The sequence below is a fragment of the Ricinus communis genome, chromosome 1 (genome assembly GCF_019578655.1).
Source record: "Ricinus communis isolate WT05 ecotype wild-type chromosome 1, ASM1957865v1, whole genome shotgun sequence".
Classification (NCBI taxonomy): domain Eukaryota; kingdom Viridiplantae; phylum Streptophyta; class Magnoliopsida; order Malpighiales; family Euphorbiaceae; genus Ricinus; species Ricinus communis.
In genome coordinates, this window is record NC_063256.1 from 8,890,630 (window position 1) to 8,914,532 (window position 23,903).

The window sequence follows — 23,903 nt, forward strand, 5'->3', positions numbered from 1 at the left end:
TTGAGTAATTTGGTGCACAGATATTTTCTGCGAAAGAACTTATATTAATAAATTAGTTGTCAGTAAATTTACCTTTTTAAAAAATATAGCATCCGTCCCCACAAAGTTACCATTTTAGACAACTTTCTGTTTATCTGTTTCAACATCAGAGTAAACAGAAAATTGCTTCTAATAGTGATTTTTTTTTTAAAGGTACTAAAAGTAATATTTTGAGGCGCACTTTGGCTTCTGTAGTTAATTTTGTCTCAGCAATTACCTGTGGTTAATTAATTATAACATATAATTCAAGATTCTCCAATTCTACATAGTGTAGATTTTTTTTTTTATAAAAAAAATTGGATAAATAAATATAAAAACTTACAAAATAATGTATGACCAATTTGCATACACAATACCTAATTAAGAAACATTTATAGTGCTACTATAACAATCACTATATTTATAATAATATACTAATTATTTAAAAATATATAAATTAGATATATAAAATTTAATTATCCGATTGTTTTAACATCTTAACTATTAGAATCCTTACAAAATTTGAGAAATGAAAACAAAATTCTGAAGAAACCCCGTTCTGCCATCAATGGATTTATTAAGAATTCCATAAAATTTGATCTACTTCCTTGGATGAATTTTTAGTGATGGAAGATCCTTTTAAGGCTCTTTCAAAAAAACACTATTTCAAGAACCTATAAAAAGCATTAGTATTATTAAAGATTTTCTCTTTAATAATTTATTTGACACAAGAATATTGGCGTTCAATGAACAACAAGGATCATTCCTCTAAAGCTTGAGGTTCTTGTTCGCTGCCGCTTTGCATCAAAAGTCTAAAGATCTGCAAAGCCGGGCGAAATGTTTGAAAATTTAACCAAAGCCATTTTGATAATTAAGGTGGATGCATATTAGGTCTACTGCTGCTACTTTACGGATTTGGTAGATTTGGCGTCTAAATTAGCAGAGCATTTAGACCTAAAAATAATATAGAACAGTTAAAAGACCCAAATGTAATACAAAAAATAAATAAATTACACTTTAGATTCTATTTCTTCAGCAATGGCACAAGCCTTTCTGTGTAGAGATATAACGTGTGGATATAATCTTGATGAAAAAAGGAGAGGCCGATGAGTTTAAATATGCGACGTCTGCTGTGAGCTTTTACGATTTAGTAGTGGTGTCGCCAGAAATACAGGTTTTATTAAAAAACGGGAACTTAAATATTTTGGTTGTTCAAATTTTTAGGATAATCTAGCCGTTTCAAATTTTAACATAATTTATATAGATCAACCCCACACTTTATGAGGATGCTGAGATTTTATTATGATCAAATAACTTTTACAAGTAATCGATTGAGAGATAGAAATGTTTTTAAAATAAAAATTTAAAATCTTTTCTTTTTTTCCTATTGGTAAGGCGTAAAATTTCTTTTTTCCTCTCATGATAACAAAGCAAAAGAAATAAAAATGGTATTACTAAATTCTTTTCTGTTAGTATCTAGTTAGAAATAGACCGACATATTAATGTGACAATCCATTTTATTAAAATTAAGAGATTCTTACTTAAACTTGGTGTTGTTTAAATTGGACTATTTCTAAAGGTTGAAACATGGTTGCCTTTCATGGAGATGCCCTTAATGTCATCAACATTGCTCAAAAGCGTGCTTCTGCTCTAGCGGAAAGTGCTGCCCTCTTTGAAGATATTAATGTTCTGTGCAATAATTTTGATAGGATCTCCTTTTTCTTATGTTTTTAGGAATCATAATGTAGTAGCCCATAACATTGCTCGAAGACTTTCCTCTAGTTTTGCTTTGTAGTTTCTTGTTGGCCTTGTTCCTCTCTTATTCTAATACAATCCTATCTTTGTTAAAAGAAAAAACTAAACAAATTAAATAAAATAACATAATTAAAAAATACTAAAATCAAAATTAATGTATCTACTTTCTCTTTCATTTCCCCTTGTTAAAAACTAGTGCATCTTACTTTGTTTATTTGAGTCCTGGTTTAGTTGGTTTTATTTATTTTCTATTATTTAGGAATTTGAATTTTACTAGATCCTTTTCTGTTCCTGTTATTTTGCGGAAATAAGTTAGTAATGAACTGTTAGTTTGAATTTTTTTTGTAGAATTCTTTGGGATAAGTTAGAGTTATTTCAGCACGTTATCAGTCCTTTTAGTTTATATATACGTAACCAATGTAATGTCTTTAATGTCTCAGAAATTAATAATAGAACTTCAGTTTTAGAATTTCTCTTTGTTAATTAACTGCAGAATTTTCTTGGTTTTTATTTATTTATTATAGTATCAAAGCTTCAGCTTGGGTCCTGTGTTCATTCTTCTTGTCTATCAAGTTTGTCTTTTTGGAGAAGATTGAAGTTTTGGTGAAAGAAAACTTTTATTCTGTTTCCATGGAGTTAACTAACGGGGGAAATAGTTCTTGTACACAAAATGGTGTAAAGAAACTTATAGGCACAAACTACATGTACTGGAGGATGTGCATAGAGGCTTATCTTCAAGGTCAAGACTTATAAGATTTAGTGGCTGGTGCTGGTACGGAAATTCCAGCAGACACACCTTATAATTCTGAACCAAGAAGGAAGAGGAAGATCAAGTGTGGAAAGGCTCTCTTTGCTTTGAGGTCTTCTATTAGCAAAGAGTTGATTGATCATATTCGGGATGTCAATTCTCTGAAAAAAGTATGGGAAACTCTTGAGAGGTTGTTTCTTAAGAAGTATACAACAAGGTTGCAATTCTTGGAGAATGAATTGGCAAGGGTAAACTAGGAAGGTATGTCAATATCAGAATATTTCTTACGAATTAAGAATATATGTTCTGAAATTTCATAGCTAGATGCTACTGAGAGGGTTAGTGAAGCACGTCTACGTCGAAATCTCATGCGTGGATTGAAGACATAGTACATACCCTTTATCACCTCGATTCAAGGATTTGCAAATCAGCCAACGGTTGAAGAATTAGAGAATTTACTCTCTAATCAGGAGGCTTTAGCTAAGCAAATGGTGAAAAGTACTGAATCTGATGCTGTTCTTTTTGCAAGAGGAAAGCCAAGTGAAAAGAACACATCAAAGAGAAAACACTTTACGAAAAGTCTAAGTGAAAAGAAGAATTACAGTGGTGGTGGTAATTCTGAAGGCAAGCAAGCAATCAACCCCATCAAGTGTTACAGATGTGGAAGATAAGGTGGGAATATTGCCTTACAGTGGAAATGTTAGAAGCTAAGGATAATGTGGCTTTCTCATCAACATCAAATCAGGTCCTTGCAAACTACACTAACCACCAAGAAGAGTGGGTCATTGATTTTGGTTGCTCGCATCATGTAACCAGAAATGATTCATTATTTTCTGATTTTCGTCCACACAATAGAGAAAGAGTTATTGTATCAGCTGATAGCACTACTTATCCAGTGGAAAAGGAAGGGATTGTCAAGATTGCAGCGGTTCATATCAAATTGAATGATGTTTATCATGTTCTAGCAGGGGAAGCATATGTGAGAAAGACAAGCCAAACTGACAATGTCGCAATTTGGCATGCACGATTGGGCCATGTAGGATATCAAATGTTACAGCAAATTTCTTCAAAGAAATTGTTAGATGGCATTTCAATATTGAAGAATGTTCATGAAGATATGATATGTCAAGGTTGTCAGTATAGTAAGTCGCATCGCCTTCCCTTCCAAAAGTTCGTCAAATCGCAGGACAACAACTTTTGAATTGTTGCACACGGATCTAATGGGACCATAAAAAACTCCTAGCTATTGTGGTTTTCGCTATGATATGGTATTGCTAAATGATCATTCAAGATACACATGGGTTTATTTTTTGAAAGAGAAAAGTGAAGCACTGTCAAAGTTTGCTGAATTCAAAACTACAATGGAAAAGGAGTTTGGGCAGAAAGTCAAATGTTTGAGGAGTGATAATGAATGAAAGTATATGTTAAATGATTTTTTTTTCAGTTTTATGAAGATCATGGTATTCAGCGGGAAATGATATGCCCTGATACCCCTCAACAAAATGGAGTTGCAGAGAGGAAATTGACTCATCTTACATCAATTTGTCTCTCTTGGTTATATGACAAAACTTCTCCTCAAGAACTTTGGGCTGAAGCTATTCAATGTGCATGTCATGTTGTTAATCGTTTACCTCCATGGCCAGGTACAGAAAAATCTCCTTTTGAGATTATGTATAATATGAAACCCAATATAAATTACTTTCGGGTATTTGGTTCTACTTTGTAATGTTCATGTCCCTAAAACAAATTGAACCAAACTTGACCCAAAAGCAAAAAAAAAAAGTGTGTTTGTTGGCTATGATTCATTTTGGTAAGGATAAAGGTGCATGGATCCACAGACGAGAAAGTCCATTACATCTAGAGATGTTGTGTTCAATGAAGTATCCTCTATATACTCAATAATAAAATTTATTGCTCAAAATTTTGCTCTAAAGGGTAATCAAGATGCACTAGAATTGTTTCCGCAAAGTAATTTGCAGGCATCCACAAATGAATCTTCTATCATTGATGAGGATGTTTTAAATCTAGAAAGTGGTGACCAGCAAGAAAGAAGAAGGTCAACAAATGAGAAAAGACTACCAAGTCATTTGAATGATTATCAAGTACAGATCAATAATTGTTCAGTGACTTCATATTTTTTTGTTGAAGCATTAGATAAAGAAGAACCAACATCATTTCATGAAACAAAAGTCGATCCAAAATGGGAAGCTGCTATGAGAGAAGAGATTGAAGCTTTGCATAAAAATGAAACATGGGAGTTGGTACCAAAACCAGAAAAATGTTAACAAATCACTTGTAAGTGGGTTTATCGTCTGAAAAAGAAATCAGATGGGTCAATTAACAAGTATAAAGCGCGTCTTGTTGCTTGAGGTTTCTCACAAAGCTATGGAATGGATTACGAGGAGACTTTCAGTCCAGTAGTAAAAATGGTGACAGTAAGATCAATTTTTTCATTTGCCGCATTTCGAAGTTGGAAGTTGTGGCAGCTTGATGTAAATTACGCCTTTCTCTATGGAGAATTAGATCGTGATGTATTCATGGAGCAGCCCTAAAGATTCAAATCAAAGAAATTTTCAGACTATATTTGTAAATTAAAGAAGGCGTTGAACGGGTTAAAACAAGCACCTCGTACTTGGTATGGTAAAGTTGCTCAATACTTTATCTTTTGTGATTTTAAAGTTTCTGATTCAGATTCTAGTTTATTTACAAAATTAGAATCAGACAAGCATGTGTTGACTTTATTATATGTGGATGACATGATAATTACGAGAGATGATAAAGCTGAAATTTCTCGCTTAAGGAATGATCTTTCAATTTGGTTTGAAATGAAGAAGTTAGGTGAGGTTGGATATTTTCTTAGTTTGGAGGTGGAGAAAACTGAACAAGGATATTTTATTTCCCCAAGAAGATATGCAAATGGTCTTTTGGAGTCTTTTAGCATGGGGGAGTCAAAGGAAATGGCCACACCGATGTAGCCAAATTTGAAGTTGAAGAAAGATGGAGGAAAGGCTTTGCAAGATGCAAGAAAGTTTCGGCAGCTTGTTGGTAGTTTAATCTACTTAACTATCACAAGGCTCGAAATTGCATATTCTGTTGGTGTTATTTCTCAGTTTATGCAAAATCCAAAAAGTCACCATTTGGATACTGTGAATAGGATTCTACATTATGTAAATGGCTCTTTTGAATATGGTTTGATGTATAAGAAGAATGATTGTTTTCTTCCAAGTGGTTATAATGATGCAGACTGGATTAGGGATGCAATCGATCGTCGTTCAACTTCGGGATACTGTTTTGGTCTCGGTTCAGTTATGGTCTCTTGGTGCAGCAAGAAGCAGCCTATTGTTGCCTTGTCAAGTACCGATGCTGAATATATTGCTGCTGTAATGGCTGCACAAGAATGCATTTGGTTGAAATGTTTGATGAGGGATATGTTTTGTAAAGTTGATTATCTAGTTCAGATTAATTGCGACAATGAAAGTGCAATCAAGCTTGCTTCAAATCCAGTCTTTCATGGCAGAATAAAGCATATCGAAGTTTGTCATCATTTTGTGAGGTAAAAAGTGTTAAATCAAGAACTTGAGCTAGTAGGAGTTGGCACAAATGATCAAACAGCTTATATATTTACAAAAGCTTTGGCAAAGTGAAAATTTGAGTGTTTTAGAGCTAATCTTGGTGTTGTTGATCATAAATATGCACTAAGGGGGAGTGTTAAAAATTAGTGCATCTTACTTGGTCTATTTGAGTCCTACTTGAGTTGGTTTTATCTATTTCCTATTATTTAGGAGTTTGAGTTTTACTGGATCCTTTTCCATTCCTGTTATTTTGCGGAAATAAATTAGTAATGAATTGTTAGTTTGAAGTTTTTTTTTGTAGAATTCTTTGGGATTAGTTAGAGTTATTTCAGCAAACATTATCAGTCCTTTTAGTTTATAAATATGTAACCAATTTAATGTCTTTAATGTCTCATAAATTAATAATAAAACTTCAGTTTTTAGAATTTCCCTTTGTTAATTAACTACAGAATTTCTTAGTGTCTTTCGTTTTGTTTTACCCCTTTCTCCTAATCCAAACAACTTAACTCTAAATGAATAAATAAAATTGATGCTTTTATCACTATTCCAAACCGGCCTATGAGAAATTGATCGTACAATGGCGTATTGCTCATGGAATCCATTGTCTAGGCAAGAAATTGACACTTTTGTCACTATTCCAAATCAACAATCTTCACATTCTTTCAGAATCCATTAAAAGATTGGAGGGTTTGATATCTTTGTGGAGATTCAAACAGCGAGATTCGTTCTGACCCGAATCTTTCATTTGAACACTCATACCCACCCACAAAGATCATGTGCATACGCGACCAAGAATGTCAAAAAGCATACCTATTAGCCACTTCCAATGACATCCTCCGAGTGTGGCGTATCAGCAATGATTACTCGCGCGTGGAACTAAGATAGGCAGGCGGTCTTCCTTTACCCTCCGAACAAACATCCACCTCTGCCACAGCTGCAGTTTCACCATCTCCATCTCCATCTCCAACAATAGCTAGTTCTAAGTTGAGCAGTAAAAAACATAATAGACAGAGCTAGAAAAAGAAAACCTAACCAAGCCAAAAAAAAAAAAGGAGAGAATCCCTATAGGGTTTTGCAATTAATCAAAAACCTCTATGAGATCCCAAGAAAATTCCAAGAATTAGCACTTGAATGTAAGATTATTATTATTATAATCTTATATTAATGACCCATAATTAAATATCTGGTTTAGTATTAAATGAACTAATATAATGGTTATTAGTTAATTATAAATTAGAACATTGGGATAATGCCTTTGTCTCTACCTTTATTAAATTATACAATAAAGCTCATTACACTATTCATATAATAATAAAATTGTAGGATTATTAAGCACGTTTTTTTTTCTTTTGAGAATTGCTTAAAAAAAAATCACTATAAAAAAAAAAGGCTAAATTTTGCACCATTGAAAGAGGCTATTTAAAGCAAGAAGGTTAGAGAGAAGAACAATTACGCTTAAGGAATTAACATTAAGCAAGCCATGGATCAAGGTATATTTTATATATTATATTTGTGTTACTGAATTTAGAATCTCAATAGAATTGTGTTGATTTAATTCGTAATTATGATATTGTAGCTAATTATAGATGTTTCTTGTAATTTTAGAAACACGTTAAGAATTAAATTAAGTGTATAAGTGTATAATTTAATCTAACGTTTGGATCCCTATATGCATAAAGAAAGCGACGGAGCTGCTGGTCATTGTCAATTTCAAGCTTCTTTTGGCATCCCGCATTAGGGTTAGCAATATTAAACTTCATCTTGCTCCGATTAAAGTAGAGGCGGTTGTGCCCAAAATAAGAGTGTGTTGCACCGCATTACATTTTGCCTTGTTCTTTCATTTTCTGTTGTTTCTTTATTTTTGAAAAATTGTTTGTGTTTCTTTATAATATTTCCATTAAGAAAAGAGAGAGGGAAGATGGGATACCCGTGTGAGTTAACGAGTGATGTGATTTTTTGATTTTTATACACGTAGAAATATCATATCGACATATAATTACCTATTTAAATGGAGACCGATGATAGAGGCTGTTCTGTTACTCCGATTACAATCGACAGAGTTTTATCTAAATTAAAATTTAGAGAGAATGAAGAAATAAGCCCCAAATCTAAGAGAACGTCGATACAATTTTCCTGAAAAGAAACGACCAGTCATGTCAAGTTTAGGGGGCCGTGTATTAAGCCTTCCTTTTACATATAAAAGTGCTTATTCTTGGAACTTGATTCTTGCTTCTATGAGCCCGCTAAAAGTTAAAATATACTCCAAGTCTCTCATGGTAGCTTTTCTTCTTCTGTTTTAAAATTTGGTTTATTTCTTTTTTAATTATTTATTTCAGAATGTTAAACATATTTTTCATCAACTGATACAAATATCACCACTTGCTATTAAATGTCTATTTCTTAATTTAAAATTTATATTTCTTAAGTTTATAATGACATTTTAGAAAAAAAAAGAATATGATAAAAAGAAAACTAATAGCATGAGCTAACAAAAAAAGAGAACGAAGAGAGTGTTTGCCAGTAATTAATCAATTATCGTAGCAAGGTCTTGCAACTTCACTAAAGTTACCTTAATTTCTGAAGTGATCTAAGCGGAATTCCCTAGTAAAAATTAAAATACAACACGGAAGTATCAAGCACAAACCGGTCAGCTTTTAATATATGACGGCGATCTCACCATCTTTGATGCATGTAACTCAACCGCCTTTTCAATCAGAAGTGTTTGGATTCGAAAATGTAAAGAGGATTAGGCAGCACATGTACTAAAGTGAAAGCCTCAAGTCTAAGCCATCTTTACTCTCTTCTTTCTCTGCAACAGCTTCAGTTCTTCGAGAAGTTTCCACCATGGCAGCTCTAGGGTTTTTGGGCTGCAAAGACTCTTGCAAGAAATCTTCAGGTTGGAAAGAAGGCTTCCAAACAGTAACCCGCTGATTGTTGTTCTCCTCTGCACCGATTTTTGTTTTCTTTTTCTTGTCTTTGTGATCCATCTCCTGCTTCAATATTGCATCAGAGCCACTCAACAGGCGATCACGAGCCTCGCGGATGCCCTTGATTAGAGCAAAAAACTTCTCTATCTTTGCTTCTTCATTGTCATCGTCATCGTCATCTTCCCGGTGATGACGATGATGTTCATCAGCGATCAGTTTCCTTTTCTTGCTTGAACTTTCCATTAGTAGTATGGTTTGGTTGTGGTGTAGGGCTGAAGGGAGAGCAAAAACTAGAGGGAAGTAGAGTTAAGTGGTGCACTTTCTAGGTTGCTTCCTTTGCTGTTGCTTGGAGACCTGCAATTATTTATTTACATGAAGTCAAGCTGTTCAATCATTTTCAGTTCTTGCTACCCAACCATTTTTTACAATAAACATCTAAGATGAATATTATTACCCAAAGTGCCACTCTCTTTCTTCTTCTCACCACAATTTTGAGCACAAGCTTTTTCAATGAAAAATAGTTAGTGCAATGTGTCATTAACTGAATTTACTAAAAAACAAATTATGACTGATGAATTGAAAAGAAGTCATGGAATTGGTATACATTTTTCTACCAATCAAGTTTCCGAGTTTTTTTCTAGAAAATTTATAAGTTTCATTAATAAAAACTAAAGAATATATTTTAAAATAAAATTAAAAATACACATTAAAAATTAAAAAAAATATACATATAAAGAGATATGTTTTTTACCATATTAATATGATTAGTGTTAGTAGTTCGTAATTTTATATAAAATAAAATTTTATCCAGTAATATTAAGTTAAATATTAAAATTTCATATGTTGTGTTAAGAAGTACATTTACTTCTATAGAAAAAGAATTCATTATTTCATAAAGAAACAACCACACAAGAAAAATAAAAAAAAAATGAGAGGCGGCTAAAGTTTTTTTATTTTTTATTATTAGTTATTGTTCCTTTTTTAAGATTCTAAGCTTTAATTAATATCTTTCTTTTTATAAATATATCATTCCTTGTACATGTGGAAAATATCTTTTCACCTTAGCCTAAAAACTATTTTTAACAAAAAAATTATTAAATTTAAAATATGAGTTGATAATACTGCTATCTCTAAACGAAGTCAATTATTTCTAAAACCATAGTTATAATAATGAATAATTCAAAATTTATATGTTGAATATTAATATTGATATTTTTAAATTAAAATAGTAATATAATAAAATTTGACATGTATAGAAAAATAATTTAATTTTATTAAGCTATCTGTTGGTGAGTAAATTTGTTATATTTCCATATAAACGAGCGGTAGGTATGTGAGCAAAACCGCAGGGCAAAAGAGTATAATTGGAATCTCAATCTGCGTCATTCACCTCAAACGTGACACATGCTTGATGACATTATATGAACATTTGCCTTTTTCTTTTTTATTCTTTTCATTATGTCCTTTTCTTGACTGCTTCCTTTCTTTTCTTTTCTTTTTTTTCTAAATTATTGTTCTTAGGGAAGAAATGGTCCCCACAAACCCTTCAACGATCTACCCGGACTCACTTCACCTCTTATTGCTTTCTTTCTTTTTCTTTTTTCTTTTTTTTTTAAACTTTTTCCTAACTGGGATTTGTTGTCTCAAAATCAGCCTATGCAAGCCCTTCTATAAGCCCATATCTTAATGAAGAGTATATCAAACAATATTTCAATATAAAAATAAAATATTTTATTTTTATTTTTATTCAGATTTTAATTTATTTTTTTATTTTAATAAAAATAAAAATTATAAATATCAATTACAAATGCATCAAAATTTGTAATATATTTATTAAATATAAAATAAATGGTAAATCTTAACTCTCTTACGAGCTTATAGTTCATCGGATAAAGTATTTTTTATTTTTAATTATCTAACAAAAAGATAATTATTTTTAATTCTTTATTCATCATGTATGTATTATTTTTACTAATTCATCTTTTAATTTTATAAATTTTTTTATAATAATAAAAATTACAATTCTAATTTGAACTAGTTATAAATAAAAATAAACTATATATTATAATAAATTATAAATTTTCTAAGTTCTACATTTAAAAAAATTTCTTTATATATCATTAAAAATATATTTATATTATATTATATTTTATTATAGTATTATTTTATCGTCAATTTTATTCGTATAATAAAATAAAATATTTATATATTTTATATTTATTTTTATTATTTTATAAATAAAATTAAATATCAAATCTAAATTTTTATTAAATTATAATTTCTTCATAATGAGAAATCTTATTACTATAAAATAAATTTATTATATTTTAAAATTAAAATAAAATTTTATAAATATATATGACATATCGCATGGGTGATAATAATTGATATAAAAAATAGATAACCGGGTACTTTTTGACTTTGACTTGTGTCCACATTGCATGAAATTATAAAATCAGTATTCACGTTTTTCGAGGTTCAATTACATTAATTGCTATTTCCAGCCAATATGAAATTGATGGTATTTTTGGAATATGAATCACGGGGGATCTCAATTTGCAACCTGCTAAATGCTTCCTAGCTAAGTAGTCAACATGAACTTTTTTTCTAATTTTTATATTTTATTTTTAATTATTAATTTCTGGCTTTCTTTTGTTAAAGACTTAAAATATGTACAAATAACACCACTATAAATTATCTGCCAACGATTACACTTGATTTCCAGTCTATTTCCTTTTATCAATTAATTACTGAAATTCAGATTAACATTTTTCATTTTTAATGATTTTTGTGGGAGATTGATTATCCAGATCTTGAGAGGAAGAGTGTTAACAAGAATAAAAAATAATAATAAACACTTTCTTAAAGAGATAAACAATCAATAGAATAAAATAAAATTAATGAAATGATTAATTAACTAATTAAGTTTTTGTAGCTCTTCAATTATGTGGGCTTTGCCTGCTCAATATAGTATAAGATAGACCCATTATTTTTCACATGGAATATTTGAAATGTCAGCAACCAAGAATTCTTGTGCTAAGTGGGATGAGAAATTAATATCTAAAGAAGTCATCATCCACAACCATAGATTTGCAGATAGACTTCTTAATGCTAATTATTATCAGTTTGATAATGATTTTTAATACTAAAGAATGACCAAAACAGTGGTCGACATTTGATAAATGATTAGCAACAGCAAGTCGCACAATGAGAATCATATAATAAAATGAGAGATCACATGTGCCCCTTTCTTTATTTTTCTTTTATATTGAGTCAATACTCTTTGATTGCTAAACTTTATACTCACATGTATTATGTAAAACCTTGCAAATTAGGTGTAATAGAATGTTTGTTCATATTTCATGAGAACATAATACGAGTGGTTCTAAATATCAAAATACATCAAAGAAAATTATGAATCAGACTTTATCATATTAATTAATGCATCGAATTTTATTAAGATTTTTAAAGGTAAAAATCCGTAATTCTTAATAAATTTTATATTGCGCATCTTATCTTTTTTAAAATATTAGAAAGTAATTTTATATTTGATATATTTTTTTAAAGCAACATCTTTTACTACTTAGGAAATTATTTTTGGCTGATAAAGTAAGGAAGTAAAGAGAAGATAAAATAATTAGATGAGTGGTGAAGGCTGTTTCGTCCCAATTTAGTAGGAGTGCCGGTTATATCCCAATTTTCCAAGTTTGAAGTAAATTATTGCTACTAATATTTAATTTTTGATAAATAGTTGATATGACATCCTATAAATAAATATATCTTGAATTTTGAACTTCAAAATATGAATAATCTGTCCAAATCCATTGGTTTTTAGACGAAGGAAGTCGCAAACAAGTATCCGTGGGCCGTGCTACTGGGCCGATCTTAGATAGAGGAATTCATATCCATGGGTCAATCCCTGGTCCATATGGATATCTTCAGGTCCAATAAGTTATCAAGAGGAATAGCTCATGTCAGTTTGGGATGCAACTTGCTCTTCGTCTTTTTTTCTTTTTCAAATAAGGTTGAATTTTACCCCAAACTTTGCGGCATTGTACGCGTCAAAGCACTTTTTTTTCTAAAATTTATATTTATTAAATGGATAGAATGTTGGTTAATTTATCTTTATTAAATAATTAATTAAATATTTATTATTTATTTTATTAAAAAATATTTTTATTTAAATAAAAATATTTACAAAATAATATTAGTTTGATATTTTATTTATTTACTAAATATAAAAATAATTTATTTCATATATATATATTATATAAGTCATTTAAATAAATTAATAAATATGCATTAAAAACGAATACTCAATAATAAAATTATTTTAATATATATCACAAAAGAAAATAAATCTAACTTTCATAAAGAATCAATATCATTTTTATATAAAATAAATTCTTTCCAATAATTTCAAAAATATATATAAATTTATAATTACAGAATTGATAATAACAAATTAATGAATATGTAAATTATAAATAATAAATATTCTTCACTGAAATAATAAAAATCTAAAAAATTGATTGAATATAAAATAAACATCATTACAGTAAATAATACATATTATTTTATAATAATAAATATTGATGTCCATTATAAAAATAATATTTTTAATTATAAAATTAACAATTACATATTATTGAAATATTTAAATTGTGAAATATGTAAAAAAGTTATTTTCATTCACTAATAATATAAAAAATTAGTATATAAAGAGTTTCTAAAAATTATATTATATTGTATTAATTTTAATAGATATTTTATTTTATTATTTGCAGAGAGTATATTAATTTATGATTTCTCAAAGTATGACTAATTAAAAAAAATATTACTAATTATGTTAGTTTTAAAATTTTATTACCGATAGTATATATATATATATATATATTAAATTTTAAGATATAATTTTTTTTAAATATGTTACTATATTTTGACAAATATTGATATTTGTACTAATTTTATCGCATAAATTTAAAAAAATTAAAAATATTTAATTTATTATTATTCATAAAAATATTATATATTTATATTATTAATTAAATTTAGAATAATTATGACAATTGTATAACACAAATAAAAACTTATTTTTATAAATATAAAAATATTTATTTAATATATAATTTTGAATTATACAATATTAATTTTTATAATTTATTTCATAATAATTTCAAATCTTAAAAAAAAAAAATAATAAATAAAAATAAAACTGAAACAACTAAAGTGGGAGACTGTGTCTCTGCCCCGGCCCACGCGGCAAGGTGGACTCTGGTGCAAGGAATAAATTGCCCCAAAGTTTACGATCAAGTTTAATAAAAAGTAAGCCTGACTATAGTCATAGATAAGATTAGAGCTTATTCTTATTTCTTTTATCTTTTAAATTCATTTGGGGCATATAATGCTTTTTATGAAAAATATATTTAAAGTAACAAATTATTAACCACAAAAAGAAAGAAGCAATACTTCCTGCAATATCAATATCAATGAATGAAAATACTAAATTTGAGAGTTAAGTACATTCTATTTATATATCTTTACCTTTTATTTATTAATAAACCAGTTTCATATTTTATAAATAATGTAAGTATGATAAACTAAACAAACTAAAATAATAAATTTGTAATACTATTAAATTCGTAGGATATTCTTATATTGTAAATTAGAATTTCAATAAAGAGTTAAGTGTCTGTTTGGATTGAGCTGAGAAAGTATTTTTTCAACTTAATTTTTATTTTATATCATTTTTCTAATTTTAAAAATTATTTTCACAAAAAATAGGTTAATTAATGTTTCTCCTAAATTTAAATTTGAAAATAATAATTTATAAGAAATTAAAAATTAATATTTATTAAATAAAAAAAATTCAAACATATTTTTTTAACACTCAACAGTAATTCCAAACATACCTTAAAATATAAGGTCGTGATATATATACTTTTATCTTTTATATTTTGACTTTCTCTCATCCCTTCCAATATATCTAATATATAACTATAGATTTTAAAATATTATAATCTTATTAATCCAACTTTTATATAGCATCATTGTTATCATTATTTTTATTTGTCTCCATCTTAATTCACCTATTAAATAGTTTGTGTTTTACATATCCCAACAATATGAACTTTGTAAAAATTATTGCCTAATTTTATTTTATTGTCTGCTTTATATTTTGTTATATATTTCAATAAACTGTTCAATGAAAGATACCTTAGTGGATACTTTTCTTATAAAGTGATTCTATTGACACTTTAAAATTTCACTTTTAATATATGACATACTGAATGTGATCAAACATCTATTACCATATTATTCATACAATTTCTTTTTTGGAAACAAAAGTTTGGATACTAAATTTCGTGTAAAATAAAAATGAGAATGGTGAGTGAAAAAGTAAGATAGGAAATCAAGGCTAAAATGAATATCCCAAAGATTTAGAAATTCCTATAAAATGACACTTGTTTTCCATATTATTATACATTTATTTATTTATCCGTGTCTTGCACGACTATTATTATTATTTTAATTATAAAATCAAATTGATAGATGCAATTTAATAAATTTCTAATATTTAATATTGATATATAAAATTTTAAAAAATAATAACAAACTAACTATTCTTAAATTTTTAAATTTTTTTAAAACTCTAAAATTTTATTAAAATTAATTTTAGAAATTATTTATTTATTATTTTTAATATTATATAAATTAACATATCAATATAATTAATATTACTAATTTTTAAGATTAAAAATTTAATTGATTATTGAATATAATATTAAAATATAATTTAAGATGTTATTTTCTAGATTAAAATTATTATCTAATTATAAGACTAATTTATTAGCTAATATAATACTAAAATATAATTAACATGCTATTTTTAGGATAGAATTATTATATATCTGATTAGGAAACTATTATTAGTTAATATAGTATTAGAATAAAATTAATGTGCTATTTTTTAGTATTAGAGTCATTGGTTAATTAGAATGTAACTTATGAATCAATAAATTAATACAAAAAATCATAAAATTATACATAAACTTGAATTTTATATGTCAAGAGTAATTATATATGTCAACATAGAAATCTTATGTGAAAAATTAAGCATTCATGTCAAAAAAATGTAGGTTTCAGAAATTATTATATATATAGACATATTAGTTATAAAATATCTTACATCTCATTAATATGATGTGGTCGTGTTCACAGGCAGATATCTAAGCATGTAGGTAAGTAGATTATTTTTGAATATAAATATATTTAAGTCCGAAAAACTCAATTACTCTTTGAATTATTTATAAATTATATATATATATATATATATATATATATATATATATATATATATATAATATTTTTAATTATAAATAAGATTTGATTGAAATTTTATGCTTGAATAATCAAGTGAGCCAAATTTGAATTTAAATTTAAAAAATTTAAATCAATTAAATTCTATTTAAATATCGTATAACGAGTGATATGAGTTCGTCCTATTCTAGTATCTATACCGATCCATATCGGTCAAGAGAGGAGCTTACACCGAGAGTTAGATCTAACTCGTATTCGGAAAACAATTCTTATCAACGCTGTAGTCATCTACCTAAAGATGGGCTCTGTTTTATGGTAAGTCTTATCTTCTACGAAAGTGGAGGTATAATATAAGTGAACAATTGCACTTCTTTGTCTATAAATATAAGGAATAAAAGCCACGATAAAGCGTAATGCTATTACAACACTTATATTCTTTTTGTCTTCACGAAATACTAACTTTGTCCACGCTTGAAATTATAACTTGTTGTTTTGTAGATATTGTGTCTGGAATCATAACTCATTACCGTCTTAAGAACAATTCGCGGCATAGAAAGTGAAATTTTTCTATCTGTATCATTAAGGATAACATAAGAAAAAATATAATAAAGAAAAGTGGTTATCCCTCTCTCCCTCGGCAATTTCAAAGACTACTTGTTTATTTATCAGATATATATTAAAACCCGGAAAATAAAAGTCTGCACCCAAGATTTCAGTGCCATAATAATTCGAAACGAATTGGTCTGCCATGATACTTTGATTACTGATAAGTGTAGGTGTAGATAAAAGATTATTAGAAACATTCGTCTCTCTACGTACCCTCACCCACATTCTACATTTTCGTCATCGATATCCATAAAAACTACAATGGGCATTTAACTAATCTTCTTCCTTTGTGTCTTATTCTGCTTTTTTCTTTTTTCTTTTTCTTTTTGTCTGGTAGCTTCCTTTTTCATCCTTTATTATCTGCGGCTCTCTTCAAGCTCGCACTGCCAAGAATAAAGAAGGAACACAAGCTTTAAAAGAAGTTCACAGTATATTCCGCTCCACCAAATACTGCTGCAGTTCTTGTTCATATATATAATAAACTGAAGAGTGATCGAAAAGGGGGACTTGGTGGGTGGCCATTGGATTTTAGCCCGTGCACCGCCTGTTACTTTTTCAGAGCACGTAATATTATAAGCTTAACATGATGCTATGCTATGCTATTTATACTGATCTTGACTTGAAATCTTGATGCTTCAAGACTGACTCCGCTTTCTGCCTGGTATGTATTATTATGATTATTGTGGCCACACCGCGTGCAAGAGATGTTTGAGAAAAAGGTTGCCCCTCAACCACCCATTATCAGTGTTAGTGCTACTAAAGGGATCGCAGATACCTTCAAACTTTACTCACACTTTTTCTTTTTCCTATTTTATATTCTCTACTTGCACTTTTTAGTATGTCTTCTCCATTTAGTTATTCAATTAGTATTGTTATTGACATGATTTCTCGTTTTCATTTTATCTTAAAAGACTTCTTGTCCCGTTCTTATTTGATTAAAACTATCACATGACATTTGTAAAGTTGGAATATTCCTCTACTTTACATTTCAAATAGCAACAAAATCATTCCTTAGATTACCGATAATAATATTGCCTCACCTGTCTTTGTCTCTCAGTTTTGAACTTCTTTTACTGATTGTATTACTCTTAATGAAACAAAAGTTTTCGAGACACACACTTGCTTCAGTGATACAATGGAGCTGTATCAATGACGGAGACACTGGACATGTACATGTGGATACGGCTATTACAAAAAAAAATTTAATATTTTTTTATTATAAAAATAGAGTTTAATTTTTTTTTAATAATATTTTTTCTATATATTTAAAAATAAATTTGTGTACATATACATTTTATTTTCTAAAATTTTATTATATATTTAAATATCATAGACTAATTAGATTAAAAAATTTAACTTTATAACGTATACATTACATATAAATTCAGAGTCAAAATTTTTGCTTAGTATGAAATTTAAAATTTTAAAATTGTTTTATTACGTTTTAAAAATATTCAAATCATTTTTTAAATATATTATAGTCGTATATCGATAAAAAAATTAAAATATTTTGACTCGTATATATATACTTATAAAATAAGCTGTATTGGAAAAATGTCTGCGGCCACAGACACTTCTAGCTTCGTAAATGTCAATATTTTCTAGATGAGACAGAGTAATAAGCTCTCGAATCTCGAATGCAAACACCGTTTAGATGCCTAGTTAACTAAAAAATTAATTACTGTGCATACAATGAAGTCATCTTGTTGAAAGCTCTCCTTTTACTTCTTAAGTTTCTTATGCATGCATTTCTTCGTCATATATGTATGTAAAGTAATGTGTTTTGGCATTATATATAGTGTTTTTTAGTCATATAATATTAAAATTCAACCTTGCCTCCCATAGCAAATTCCCTTTTTTACGCTACATTTTTTGTAACTATCTTTTTATTGCTTGCCTTGATCTTAGCTTGAGAGTTATCTTTATAGGAAAAAAAAAAGAGATGAAGATCAAGTTAAATAAGCTGGACAATTTGTTTATAAATAGGGATTGGTGACTAAAATACACCATTCCATAATCATTACATAATCAGAATTACCATGATAAGACAACATGCATGATTTCTCGTTGAATTATGTACATAATCATTAAAATTGCTTTACAATATACGGTAATAGGGTCAACAATAATCTATGTCATTATTCAAGAGAGAACTAGGAGTACCCTCCATCAAGCAAGAAACTGGTGGAATAGTCAGTGTTTCCAGTTCTCCATATGCATTCCAACAAAAAGGATCCAAAACTAAATCTCCTTGAGCAGGAAGAAGCTCAACCTCCGACAGTGTCAAGTTGGTGCAAGGGACTGAATCACTGCAGGCAAAATGCATTGGCGGGCTTCGGATATTGTACGTTCCTTTTATGTTTTCATAGAGAATGTCTGATACAAAAACTGCTGATGTTTGGTTGGAGCATTCCTTGGTTAGGCAGTAGAATTGATCAATTATAATTGGATTCTTAACGTTGTCCATGTGAATATTACTGAATGTTATTCCTGTTACTGCTCCTGATCCACCTTGCCATGTCTTGATTCTGACTCCATTATCTGACAATTTAATCACCGAGTCTCTAACTGTGATGTTAGATACGCAGGCTCGCGAATTATGATTGCCTAGACTTCCAATGCTGAGTGGAAGAAACGGAAACGGAATTGTTGATTAAGTTTTTCAAATTTAACATACAATTCTTGTTCTAAAATTCAAGTACCTGATTCCATGACTAGGTCCACAGGTGATGTTCCTTATGTCTACGTCATAACAGCCTGACCCAATAGATACGCAATCATCACCTGTGATTGATAAAATAATGGTCATAATTATTGTGAGAAATTATGCAATAGACAAAGTGACAGGGAAGATTTATGAGGTTCTGTGCTAACCATTGGAGATTACTGAATCATATATTTCTACATTATTGGTATTTTCAATGTGAATTCCATCAGTGTTAGGACTAAGGGCAGGAGCAGTAATGTGGATAGAGTCTATATGAACATTCCTGCAGTTATCAAATCTGAAGTTGAATTGGGGGCTATTCTTGATTCTAATTCCTTGAACAGTCAAATTGGAGCTCATAAAGAATCTTATGGCCTGCATTACAGAAGTATACTCAATTCCTTCATATTAGCATAGAAAATGAAAGATATAGCAGGATTGTAGTGGGATTGTAAACTTACAATTGGACTATCACATGGTCCAGGCAATGTGGTTCCATTTATGCCCTGTGCCGTTACATGCATTAATGGATTAGTAATTCAACACCAAAATTATACAAAAAAAAAGACGAAAAAGTATTCTAAAGTCTTATCCAGACCCGGAAATGGGTAGCCAAATTAGCCTCAAACAACATAAAAATTTTAATATAATGTCAAAAGCTGTTCAACCTAAGAATTTAAGCTATTAAGAGAGTGATTTTTTAGTGCTAGTTTCAAGAATCATCTTGTAAATACCTTGTGGGGCTTGCAAGGAAGATCCCACCATTTCTCTCCTCTTCCATCTATTGTACCACCTCCTAGTAGTGACAATTCATTAATTCTGTAAAAGACCAACCATTGTCGCTTACTGTTCTTTTGCGGCCAGGATTCTGGTCCGTCAGGAGGCATAATAGTCCCATCAACCTTTCGTAGTGGCCAGATGGAAATTACCGAACCTATTAGTCCTTCTAAACTTCAAGAGCCATAAAAAAAGAAAAAAGAAATATAACCTGACAGGACTAATGTAAGTACAGTACCTGAAACACTATTCCACCTTGACAAGGACCATTGAAAATGGTTGACTGAATCATGAATTTAAAAGTATAAGGAACAAGAATAATTGCAGTATCATTTTGACTGCAGGCTGTTTCCCATGCCATCTTGAATGCATCTGTATCATCTGTTATCCCATCACCAATAGCCCCAAATTTCCGCACATCAAGAACACCAGAATTGTAGTCATTCCCATCATCATCAGGAGGACTAGCAGGCTCAGGTGATGGACTTGAAGGAAGATTAGAAGATTTGGGTGGAGAAGAGGGAGGATTGGCAAACTTAGGTGGAGAATGAAGATTAGTTTCCTCAGGAGGAAAAGAGGGAGGATCGGCAGGCTCGGATGGAGCATAGGGAGTATTAGCATTCTCAGGTGGAGCATAGGGAGGATTAGCATTCTCAGGTGGATCATACGGAGGATTAGCATTCTCAGGAGGAGCTGAAATTGTGGATACTCTGTGGTGATAGTGACTGTGTTTATGCTTTGTATGATGATGATGATGCTGATGATGATGCCACCTAGCTTGAGTGCAAAGAAAGAAGAAAATGAAAGAAGTGCAGAATACAAAATATGGCAAACGAGAAAACCCCATTTTACCAGAAGTTGAAAGAAAGAATTGACAATCCTGATACTAACGTGGAGATGCTCTTTGACTTTTGCCAGGAACTCAAAACCTCCAGTTAAAATTCGTTTCGTTTCTATCAAATGTTCGTTATATCTGATAAAAAATGGACCCTAAATTATGGGAAGTTGAAAGAAAGACAGCAAGAATCAGAAACAAGCAAGTGGGTAGTGATGTAATGATGTTTAACGGTTTAAGTAAGCTGCAGTAAGAGCTCTAGATAGTAATTTGCTAAAGATTGAATTAGGTCTGGCCTTGGAATGCATGCAGGATAAGGAAATCTGAATCCCATATATATATATATGTATATTCTTTTAAATATATATATATATATATATATATATATATATATATATATATATATATATATATATATATATATATATCCTATTTTTATTTAATTATAACAATGTTATTATTTAAAAGTATAACTAAAATTAATTATTTAAATAGTAATTTATTAAAAATCTAACTGTAAAGTATATAATAATATATGAATTTTTATTAACGATAAAAGAAAGATATTTATAAAATAGATAAATATATTTAATGATTGTTTAATTTATTAAATATTTTTATATTATAACTTTTATAATAATAATTATCTGTTTTACGAGAAATACTAGTATAAATATGGAATTGAGAGGACAGCAGAAGGGACATTCATCTTGCTTTTTGAGTTTGTGTTTTTTAATTAATCTTGGTGGCGGGAACCGACCAAATTCCATATAGGAATTGGCCTTTTCTCAACTTTTTTTGTTTTGTTTGGTTTAGTGAGTGTGGAGCCTGCATATGCTACTTCTGGAAAAAAGTAGAAGGAATAACAAGAGTCGATAAGCCCCCATGTTCTTCCCATAACTTTCACTTTCATCGGTCCCCAATCGGTTATTTCAACACTTTCAATATTATATTAGCCAGCAGAAACAGTCTCATTCCACTCGTCGCTCTTCGTTAGGCAAATATATCAGCTAGTTTAACAGGAAACTATACCAAGACATTCTCTGAAAACTCTTGATGTACTTATTCTTTTGCCACTTCGGAAATCCCTTTGAAGGCGAAGGCAGTTGTCAGGTTTGCACTGCGAGAGAAGCCCTTGACTACTGCAACTGCCAATCTCTCTATAAACATACAGTTAAAGTTTTAAGGATAGACTTGTAAACTGATGCATGGATCGCTTCAACTTCATTTTATACCCCCATTTAGTAATTGATACAACTCGGCCAAAACAGATCACCTCAAGACGAGCTAGAGCTCGCCCATTTAGAGATCACGACTGCTTACTGTCTTGACCGGGTAATCCCAAGTGTGCAAAGATCCACGTTCCTTACCAATCTTTCCGCGAATGTAGGAATCCATTCACTCCACGCTATTTTCTAGAGAATCAACTTCCGTTAGCTATTCGTATAACAGCCTAATCAACTCCCTTTGAAATACCCCATATTTAAGTCTTCATTAAATACTAAGAATGGTGGTTCTCTAGAGACACAGCCTAGGTCTTTCTCACTTGTGTTTTGCATGTTACTGAGAACAGATCGCCTACTTTCAGATTGAAATATTTCCCATTTGCATCAGTAATTAATAGCGAATTGGGCAAATTTTTATATGCATTTTTTATAAACAAAGATATTCTATTTTATTATTGTAGATTTTTTTGGAGTAGTTGTCTAAGTATGAGAGAGTTGGCAGTGGAATACCATTTATTTAGTCCTCTAATGTTTTTTATCTGATATATATTTTGTATTTTGATTTTAAAAGAGGGACAATAACTTCAATTTTGAAATAATCTTATGTGTATTACTACTAGTTTTTACAGGCTAGGGAGGCAATGGCCCCATATGTCTCTCTAATTTTGTATATGATTGTAGAATTAAATTTAGACCATCCACTGGTCTTCTTTTTTTTTCTCCGAAGAAGCTAATATAGCATTACAAATTTGAATATGAAAATCTAAATTTAAATATTGGCAGCTAAATTTAATTATGACCTGACCTAACTGGGTTCAGATATAATCTTTTTAATATAAAAATATATTTTTTTATAATATTTATTTATATACAAAAAAATATTAAATGTATGTATGTAGGATGGATTGGACATATAAAAGAGCTTTTTAAGTAAAACCTGAGGATCGGCCTGGCCCGCATGATGATCAGGTCTAAGCCAGAAGTTAGATGCCTTGGCTTGCAATTGAAATTGAGATTCCACTTTGGAAACTTTCAGATTTATTATTCTATAACCGACCAAATATTTATCAATGCAGCAATGTCTGGTCAGGATTTCTCCGCTGCATCTTTCGGTGATAGCCAATGATGTTCAATCTGTTACCTCTGGTGAATATGGTTGCTTGAATTCAAAGCTTGGTCATCAACTGTGGGGATTTCTTGTTTGTCAGAAAAGAGTTCAAGATTTCATTCTATCAACTCAGCTATGGTTTATCTATCTTAGCTTATGCGCATATATAGAAAGATAGGCAAATGCAATCGCTGATATCCGATCTTCTTTCATAATCACTCTATGTTTATGAGTCTTTTGAAAAGCAGATGCAGTTTTTCTTTTAGCATAGTGGATGAGTGCAAGATATATGCACAGCTCTTTT

General features: G+C 29.7%; 2 protein-coding genes across 2 annotated transcripts; both read right to left on the reverse strand.

Annotated features, from left to right (window-relative positions):
- Positions 1 to 8,606: 8,606 nt before the first annotated feature.
- LOC8265913 lies at positions 8,607 to 9,404 on the reverse strand. The gene has a single exon (XM_002515174.4). The coding sequence runs from the start codon at positions 9,261 to 9,263 to the stop codon at positions 8,856 to 8,858; it is 408 nt and encodes a 135-aa protein (XP_002515220.2). The 5' UTR covers positions 9,264 to 9,404; the 3' UTR covers positions 8,607 to 8,855.
- Positions 9,405 to 18,900: 9,496 nt separating this feature from the next.
- LOC8265912 (polygalacturonase At1g48100) lies at positions 18,901 to 21,567 on the reverse strand. The gene is made up of 6 exons (XM_002515173.4): positions 20,669 to 21,567; positions 20,388 to 20,555; positions 20,115 to 20,159; positions 19,821 to 20,028; positions 19,649 to 19,730; positions 18,901 to 19,567 (listed from the first exon to the last, which is right to left on the reverse strand). The coding sequence occupies exons 1-6, from the start codon at positions 21,275 to 21,277 to the stop codon at positions 19,066 to 19,068; spliced, it is 1,614 nt and encodes a 537-aa protein (XP_002515219.1). The 5' UTR covers positions 21,278 to 21,567; the 3' UTR covers positions 18,901 to 19,065.
- Between the last annotated feature and the right edge of the window lie 2,336 nt (positions 21,568 to 23,903).